The sequence below is a fragment of the Nicotiana attenuata genome, unplaced genomic scaffold (genome assembly GCF_001879085.1).
Source record: "Nicotiana attenuata strain UT unplaced genomic scaffold, NIATTr2, whole genome shotgun sequence".
NCBI classification, from domain to species: Eukaryota; Viridiplantae; Streptophyta; class Magnoliopsida; order Solanales; family Solanaceae; genus Nicotiana; species Nicotiana attenuata.
In genome coordinates, this window is record NW_017672161.1 from 163819 (window position 1) to 173902 (window position 10084).

General features: G+C 42.7%; 1 protein-coding gene across 1 annotated transcript; it reads right to left on the reverse strand.

Annotated features, from left to right (window-relative positions):
• Positions 1–6853: 6853 nt before the first annotated feature.
• LOC109212126 lies at positions 6854–7813 on the reverse strand. Its single transcript, XM_019375740.1, has one exon. It carries the CDS (start codon positions 7811–7813, stop codon positions 6854–6856), a length of 960 nt encoding a protein of 319 aa, XP_019231285.1.
• Between the last annotated feature and the right edge of the window lie 2271 nt (positions 7814–10084).

Consider the following 10084-nt stretch of genomic DNA (forward strand, 5'->3'; position numbering starts at 1 on the left):
TAATCAATCATTATGTTATTTTCATCATCTACTTCTACTGTTTCTTCTTTAATTATGTCTAGCTAAATCCATTAGCTGGGGTTGTGGCTCAACCCTAGTGTGGGTAGTTAATGGGTGTTGCATTCTAGGGTGAGATTGAGATTGGGTATTTGTTATTTGGGTTGATTTTGTGCTTCAATCTAGAATTTGTGGTTGCAAACATGAATTCAAGCTTAGTGGGTCTAACTCTTCTTGAGAAAGAGAGTCATATGACCCTAAAAGTTAACCCAACAAGGAATTGGGATGGACCCATGAGAATGGTAGTCCCAATTAACGGGTTAAACCTCGAAAGAGTAACTACCCTACTTGAGCCCTAGTTGCCCGGTCTAATTGGCCTACCTAATTGGTCTCGAGGGAGTTAATTGGGCAAAATCGTTCTCTCTACCGAGAGGTGTGAGAATGAGTGCAATTGTGCAACGTCTATAGCAATAAACTCAGATTTATCAATCTCCCCTTAGTTGCTTCTACCCGTTAGCTAGCCACCTAGGTAGTGTCACGACCCTAGTGCCTTTTTCCTATATTAAGCACCACTTAGCAATTTTTCCCTAGCATAATTTAGCTTTAATCCTTAGATTACAATAGTAGTTTTAAATATAAAAACCCCCAAAAATGTTAGGAGTGCAATTAGAAGTACACACGCAATTCTAAGCTAAACAGGCAATACAACTCCATTCCAAGCTCCCTGTGGAAATTCGACCCCGATCCACTATTCGGGTATTAGTTATTGCTACCCACTCTTCCTAACATTGTGTAGTATTGAGACGGCCGCGATCAAAGGCCTGCCAGGTTCAGACGGGACCAGTACAGGGGGTTTTGACAGATAATCTTTGATCTTGTCAAAAGCTTTTTGGCAATCGTCTGTCCACCTGATAGCAACATCCTTTCTCAGCAACTTAAAGATGGGCTCGCACGTGGTTGTGAGTTGAGCGATGAACCTACTGATGTAGTTCAACCTCCCGAGCAAACTCATGACTTCCTTTTTGTTCTTCGGGGATGGCAGATCTCGAATGGACTTTATCTTAGATGGATCCAATTCGATGCCTCTCCGACTGACTATAAAACCGAGGAGTTCCCCAGATGGAACCCCAAATTCACACTTGGCTGGATTAAGCTTAAGGTCATACCTTCGAAGCCGTTCGAAGAACTTTTTCAAATCACACACGTGATCAGCTTGTGTCTTTTATTTTATGATGACATCATCGACATATACTTCAATCTCTTTGTGCATCATGTCGTGAAAAATGGTGGTCATGGCCCTCATGTAAGTTGCCCCTGCATTCTTTAAACCGAATGGCATGACCCTGTAACAATAAGTACCCCATGGCGTGGTGAAAGCGGTCTTTTCTGCATCATCCTCATCCATTAGAATTTGGTGGTACCCAGCATAGTAATCCACGAATGATTGTATCTCATGTTTTGCGCAATTATCTACAAGAATGTGGATATTTGGCAAAGGAAAATTATCCTTTGGGCTTGCTTTGTTCAGGTCCCTATAGTCGACACAAACTCTGATTTTTCCATCCTTCTTTGGCACAAGCACAACATTTGCCACGGTGGTGTATCGGACAGCTCTGACCACATTGGCGCTCAATTGCTTCATTATTTCCTCTTTGATTTTGTCACTCATGTCTGTTTTAAATTTTCATTGCTTTTGTTGGACTGGTGGAAAACCAAGATACGTAGGAAGCTTATGAACCACCAGATCAGCACTTAGGCCCGGCATATCATCGTAAGACCAAGCAAACACATCTCTGTATTCAAATAAAAGTTGAATCAAGGCATCTCTGGTTTTTTGTTCAGTGTGAATTCTTATCTTTGTTTCTCTAACTTCTTCAGGACTTCCGATATTAATCGGCTCAGTTTCATTGAGGTTTGGCTTAATCTTGTTTTCAAATTGTTCCAACTCTCTTTTTATTTCCTCAACAACCTCATCTTCATCATATTCAACCTCTTGATGCATTTTTTCGATATTAGACAGCTTTTTAAGATCTGGGCGTGAATTTCGCATGCATGAGGGATAGGCTGTTGCAAGACCCATCCATGCTTTTTGCGGTGTTTGGCTTTGTTTTCATCTGCTTGTGTTGGCCGAAAGCCTAATCCAAAAGTACCCTGGTTACCGAACGGAGAAATAGGCTCCGAAATTCCTTGCAATGATGCCCCCAAGCCCTTTCCTGGCTCATAACCTTGTCTCATCATAACTGCAGCCACCATTACAGATGTGGCGGAAAGACGAGGATGCAGAATGGGCTTTCCTTCCTCGACATGGTCCACACCAACCACTTCAAAAGCCTGATAGACAATGGACTCAGAACCTTCCTTGGCCTCAATACAGGGGATTAACAGGTCTTTATAAATGGAAGACTCGTCTTCTCCGTGAACAATAATTTCTTGCCTGTCATGCTCGAATTTGAGCATCTGATGCAAGGTGGATGGCATAGCTCGGGCCATATGGATCCATGCCCTTCCAAGAAGAAAGTTATAAGAAGTGGCCATGTCCACTACTTGGAAGACAATCTCAAAGTCAACTGGCCCAATCGTCATGGTGAGGTTGATCTCCCCAATGGTATCTCTTGCTGAGCCATCAAAAGCCCGGATGCGAACATTGTTGGGTCGGATTCTGTCTGTATCGATCTTCATGCTTTGCAAGGTAGAGAGAGGGCATACATATACACTTGAGCCTCCATCAACCATGACTCGCTTTACATAATGACCCTCATATTTGACCATCAAGTTCAAAGCCCTATTGTGCCCGGCTCCCTCCTCGGGAAGTTCATCATCAGTAAAGGAGATTCTGTTCACCTCGAAAAATCTGTTAGCCATCTTCTCTAACTGATTCACTGTGGTCTCCTCTGAGATATGTGCCTCGTTCAGGACCTTTATTAGTACCCGGGCATGCTCTTTGGAATGTAGGAGCAGAGATAGTAGAGAGATTTGAGCGGGAGTCTTTCTTAGCTGGTCAATGATTGAGTAATCCTGAACTTTTATCTTTTTCAAAAACTCTTCCGCATCTGCTTCAGTGACTGGTTTCTTTATTGGCAAATAGCCTTCTCTAATTTGCTTGGCCTTCCTCAACTCTTCTGGAGAGTAACATCTCCCTGATCGAGTCAAACCTCCAGTTTCCCCCACTTCCTCTATGATTTCCTTGCCTTTGTAGGTCATCACCATTTTGTTGTAGTTCCAAGGAGTGGTTTTTGTGTTGGTTACCGGGGGTTGCATGGCAGGTTTGATTACGATCAACACTGTTATACCTTTCGTACCTCCCTGCTTCTCCCTTTTGACGGGGTGGCCTCCATGTACATATAACCTTGGGCTTGGAACACTGGAGTGAACTTCCTACCTCGAGATCTTTGGAACAAATAAAGTTGCCTTATTTGAGCTCTGGGCGCCTTTCACAATCAGTGGCACATCTCGGATGGGACTTATTTCCAGACCTGCTCCTTCTTGAATTACACCCACTATCATTTCTGCTCGACTGACCGGCTTGTATACTTGATCTCGGCCAATCATTCCCATAAAATGAACATCATTGTGTGCTGGCAACAGGTTGTTTGTCACGTTAGGAGGGTCCTCGCCATTCGTCACTACAATCAGTTTTTCAGAAATGAGTCTCTCTATGGGTCTTTTCAGAGTCCAACAGTCATCAGTGCTATGCCCTGGGGCACCGGAATGATATTCACATCTAGCATTTGCTTGAAATCCATGCAAATCGGGATGCATATGTTGGGGAGCGATGGGTCCAATTACGCCCATTTGCTTCAGCTTCTGGAATAGACAAGAATATGATTAAGCCAATGGAGTGAATTTTTCTACCAGCCTCTGCTCTCGACCATAATCCTGCCTGGGACGAGCATTGTAGGGTGCCCGAAAATTTTGCTGCTGAGGTCGGGGGGCCCTTGGAGCTGGTGCCCGTACCTGCTGATTGGGAGGCCGAGCATATGATTGAGCATTGAATACTGTATATTGTGGTGGGCCCATAGAGTATTGAGGAATTGGCAGGGGATAATAATGTTGAGGGTAGCTGGATTGCCCCTGCTGAACTTGCACATAAGGGTGCGATGCCCCTCTTTGAAACTCCCTAGATCCCGAAGCCATCATGGACCCTTCATCTCTCTTCTTTCTATTCGCCAAACCTCCTGACCCATTTTGGATAGCTTGGGTGGTGGCTTTGAGAGCAGCTTGACTTACAATTCTGCCAGTCTTGAGGCCATTTTCGACCATCTCCCCTATTTTGATTGCTTCTGCAAAAGGTCTACCCATCGTGAACATCATGTTCTGAAAGTAATCAGGCTCTTGAGCCTCCAGAAAAATAGTGATAAACTCGTGGTTATCTATGGGTGGCTTAACTCTAGCCGCTTGCTCCCTCCACTTGATGGCATACTCCCTAAAACTTTCGGTCGGCTTTTTCTTCATATTGGACAAGGAATTACGATCCGGCGCAATAACAATGTTGTACTGAAATTGTTTGATGAAAGCCTGGGCCATGTCATCCCAAACATGCCAATGAGAGATGTCTTGGTCAATGAACCATTCGGAAGCTACCCCCACAAGGCTTTCCCCAAAGTAAGCCATCAACAGCTCTTCCTTTCCTGCTGCACCCCTCAGCTGGTTGCAATACCTTTTCAAGTGGGCGATAGGGTCGCCGTGTCCATCATATTTCTCAAATTTTGGCGTCTTGAATCCTCGTGGCAAATGGATGTGAGGGAACATACATAGATCACTGAACGAAACGCATTTGTGACCACCTAGTCCCTGTATATTCATTATTTTCTGTTCAAGACTTTTCATTTTCCTAGCCATCTCATCTGGCTCAACAGTCGTGGCAGGATTTTCATTTTCCACTGGCAATTCGTACCGAGGAGTCTGATTGTATGGAGCCGAGACCCCAAAAGCCATATTTGGAGAATAGTATTGGCCATCATAAGCATGAGATGGTGGCTCATTATTTGGACTTGTCACAGGTGGTGGCGGCGGGATTGTATATACCGGTGCGCCAGACACAACGAGAGGGGTGTACCTAACCGGTGCGACTGGAGGTCGCATATTAGAAGTAGCGGGGACAGCATGGAGGATGTAGCTTGGCACATACCCTGGTGGTAGAATGGGATCGCTCGTTGCATGGAGCGATGTTTGAGTAGCCTGGGGTATGGTGGAAATTCCCTCTGAAGGACCCTGGGGTGGAGGTTGACCGAAAACCCAAGCTTGATATACATCTGACCGTTGCTATCTCAATTTTCTTATTTCCTCCAACTCTTGCTCAACTGACTGACCCTGCGGATTGTCACTGACCAACTCGATTTCATCACTATTATCCATTACCACCGCTCCCTTAGATCTTGTGAAGTAATGATGTGTTGCCAGTTTTCACCACAAACCAACCACCTTAAGCTTACTGAGTTAAGAGGCAACAAATGTGTTAGGGTTAAGCATTTTACAGATAGGAATCGCACGTAGATATGATATGCTCCTAAAATATCACCATCTCTAACATGCTTTTGGAAGGCTTCATGTTTCATTCCGGCTTATAAGATTATTATCTATTGGCGCTCTTATTTTCTTCTCTTGATCCCTCAGTTTATAGTCATTTGAAAAATATTTGATCGAACCTTTTGTGGGTTGCCTACGAATCATGTCGCCACATGAATCAGATCATTACGTAATTCAGGTACATGACCTTTTTTTTTACAAAACAAACATCTTTTTGGTTCATTTTCGAATTTTTCTAAACAAAATCTTTTTCATTGATTTTTCAACATATATAATATTTTTTTTGATACAAGACTCAAAAAGAAGCAATTACATAAAGATAAACAAGGCCAGACTTGACTCAAACAGACTTTTTAGGATAAAAGACAAAACAACAAGACTCAGAACACCAAAAGACTCTTACAGACTCAAAAACAACAAAAGAAGAATGACAAATGACTGATAACTAAAAGAAGAATTTGATCTCTGCATTAGAATCCACCAGCATCACTGTAATCAAGGTGCTTGTTCCTGTGGCTGACCCCCAACATTGCGGTATATCCTCTCCAAGTCTGCAGATATATGACGAGCAACGTTCAATGATACTTCTGCAAACCGCTCAGGCGTCACTCCCTGACAACTCCTGCATGCTCTTGAGGTATATGTGGCTACCTCGAGGATCTTTCCCTTAATGTATTCCTGAGCCACATGCAACTCTTGATTTTGCTGACCATGGGTCTCAGCTAGATCCAGCACATCACGCTCGCGGTCCAAGGCCATATCTTTCTGGCGCCGAACATCTAGCGACTCCGCTTCTAACTGATTTATCACCTTTTGGTAGTGGTGTCTTTCTATTTCAAACTCCGCGATCTGGCTCTCCTTCCTTGACTCAACTCCCCCTATCTGATCCCTCAGACCTTGGATTAACGGAGCAAAACCTCTACGCTCGTGATCACGGACTACCCTAAACTGGGCTTCTCTCTTCTTGTTGCTGAGTGGTTGCAGCTATGTTCTTCTTTTGAATTCGGGCTTTGAGTGCTTGCTTCTCTCGTGCCTACTGAGCCTTTTCCCGCCCAAAATCAGCCTGTTGTATGTCCATGGCTGTCTCGAGAATGCCCTTATCTTCTTGTAAAATGTCAATACGAGATTGGAACTCTTGTGCAACTTCCCTTCTGGTTTCTCTAACTCTGGCCTCGATCTCCTCCTCCCAGTCAACTGCATGCCGTATGGATCTTTTTGGCCTTTGCTCGGGGATAGCCTGGTTGTGAAACCACTCAAGGTATGCGAGGCTTACCTCCCCACGTGCACGATCAGCTACCATCTCGTCCAAATCAGAAAATCGACCACCAAATCAAACCTTTTGTGCATAAGACTCCCTTGGAGGTTCCTCTCCCTTGAATTCCCACACGAACGGATGCATGTCCTCAATCGGGGGCCTCTTTTGCTCTCTCCCTAGCTGGCGCATGACGCGTAGGGGCGCGTAGGGTTGGAAACCTCTGAAACCCATGAGTATGAAGAACGGGCGATATGTCGACATATGCATGACCCTAGCAGAAGGGAACCAATAATAGTTCCAAGTGATTCTATCAGCACTCAATGAACCAAGTAATTTCCGCCAGGCCCTCACCCCCTCTGGAAGATTACAACTTGCGGCCCTGTCTGGGTGACATCCAATGTAATTCAGCCAGTTTTCATTGAAATTTATTACTATTGGATGATGATAGAGGTGCTCTATGAACCACATCTGCAGTAGAATGTTGCATCCCTCGAAGTAATCTTCACCTTCTTGGCAGCAGGTCAAAGCTCGAAAAATATCTCCCAAAATCATGGGAAGAATGGTATGATCCTCGCTACTTTGCAAATACGAGACTACCGCAACCAATCGAATTCGGATGCGCCCACCACGCTCTGGAAAGACAATGATCCCTAGAAATGATATCATGAACGCGAAGATTCTCAACTCCCTCCAAGCGTCGTAACTCAACTGGTTGACGAATTCTATGCCCGAGAAATTTTCAAACTCTTTCTCGTCCCCAAACCTGTCATAGAGATATTCCAACGGAACCCAACCTTCGTTTAAGCAAACCATTGGAATTCGGCGGAGGCATAATTTCTTTAAAAAGTTGTTCACACCAACTTTTCTCGGAGCAGCAGGCTTTTTCCCACGAAGGTCTCTCCCCAATCCGGTGAACCCACCTAACTCTTCCAATGTGGGCGTCATTTCACAATCTTTGAACCTGAAGACATTGTTCGCGGGGTCCCAAAAACCCACTAGAGCCTCGATTAAATCTCTGTTAGGCTTAATTCCCATGATGTTTGTGAGGAACTTGAGGTGCTTAAATACTCGATTTCGTTCCCATGCAGCAAAAATAGCCCACCAATTACAGAGACTACTCGGGGTCTTATCTCTGATCAAGAACATAGGAGGTGTCTCGTCCCTTACCCTTTTCTAACTGTTTCTTTGTGGAGAACTCACGGTGATCCTAAGAATAAGATAAAAAGGGTTAGGACTTACCTAAACTATATGCAAATTATGATCATTCATTATTTTATTTTATTTTTTGGCCAATTTAGGACTCGATCTATTTTTTTATTTTTTATTTTTATTACAATATATATTTTGAAATTACCGGACACAAAAGTTGAGATGATAAAAGTGGAAAAAATGGCTATTATTACAAAGACAACCCTTTGATACTTCCATAGAAGGCATAAAGGATGTCTCGGCAAAAACAGCCAAACACAGGAACAAAACGATAAAAATAGACAAAAATAATAAATAAAAAACTATTTTTACGAAAATGACCCTAGGGGTTCAAAAACTGTCTCAGCAAATATAACCAGACAAAACTAGATAAAAATGGCTCGAAAACAGCCTTTCGGTACTTCCGGAAAGGTTTAAAGCTGCTTCGACAAAAAATGGCCAGACATAAGGAAAAAATGGTAAAAGATGAATAAATATGGATAAAGAAACTATTTTTACAAAAAAAAAAAATGGCCCTTCAGCACTTCCCAGGAAGATTTTAAGGTTGTCTTGGCAAAACAACTGGAACATGAGGGCAAGACAGTAAAAAGGTGACCAAAATAGGCTCTTTTTTTTGTTGAAAATTTCATGCACATGTGGAATTTTATGCTTCCCTTTTTTTGAAAAATGTGGGCTGAACCCGATGGAGGTTGCCTACGTATTTCACATCCGGTGAGAATTCAACCCACGTAGTTCGGTAAAATTGGGTACTCTTTTTTTTAAATAAAAATTAATCTTTTACAACTCACACCAGATTACTACAATATATATATATATATATATATATATATATATATATATATATATACTTTTTCTATTTTTTTTGAAAAAAAAGTTTCTTTGTACTAAACTAGGAGAATGGTTCCCTTTTTTTTTTTTCTTTTTTTTTAATAATTCCGCTACACTAATTTTCTAAAGCCGGTCGACAATGCAAGTAAGCCTTCCAAATGATATATCAAGTAGCACATACGTGAACATGATGGTCTCAAATAGGATACCTGTCTTATACGGACCCGGCCCCTGTGCCGAGTTTCGCCAAGTCAAATGCACGTGATGCACATAGAGCAAACCTACTAGGGAAATCCGGCATGAGGTTTGTTCTTCTAGGTTTAAATCTTGGTGGAAAAGGTATCTAGACTGGCTTATTCGAGCGGACAACTCGAGCCGAGGAGGGTCGGTGTACCGGTAGCATTGCTTTCCGGCTTAACTGGTGGTGCTCTCCGCCTAAAATAGGTGTGACTAAAATCCTTCACCGGGTAACAAGCACCTCGGCTATCTCAAAGAAAGCGGGCTATGTCAAGCAAATGCTCAATTTTAATTTCAAGAAGACTCAGAGGGGGTGCGTGAGAAGACAGTTTATATGTACAGTTCAAAAATATCAAAGCGGTAAAAAGCAAACAAGTAGCATATTATGCCCAAATAAATCACAGTATATACAAAATTAATAAAGCCAAATAAAAGTCGACATGTACAAGCTCGAATTCTGGTTGTCCCCAGCGGAGTCGCCAGAGCTGTCACACCCCTTTTTGTACCCCCAAAAAGAATATGTGTATGGGTTAATGAGTTTTTCCAATTAAAGTGACAAAAACTTGAGTAGGGATTGTTTTATTGTTCAGAGTCGCCACTTGGAATTGATTTTTCGGTGTTCCAAGTCGCCATTTATTTGAATCCTTAGTCAAGGGAAGGTTTGACTCTATTTTTATCGGTTCGCGAAAATAAAGTTCGGGTAAGGAATTCTATTGACCGGGGAGAAGGTGCAAGGCATTCCCCGAGTCCCGTGGTTCTAGCACGGTTGCTTTATTGACTTAAACTCGGCTTGCATTAATTATGGACAAACTGTAATTTTATTTGGTTTTCATGTTTTACCTATGTCCGCTTTTATTGTTATAATTATTATAGAAAAGATTTTAATAAAATTTTCCTGACCGCACCGCGCAAGCGAATGTGCGACCGAGATGAATTTTATTTGATTTTTTGTCATAATCGCGCTACGCACGCGAATCCGCAGTCATGACAAACGATTGTTAGCACGTTATTTACTTTTGAAAAATTGCTACA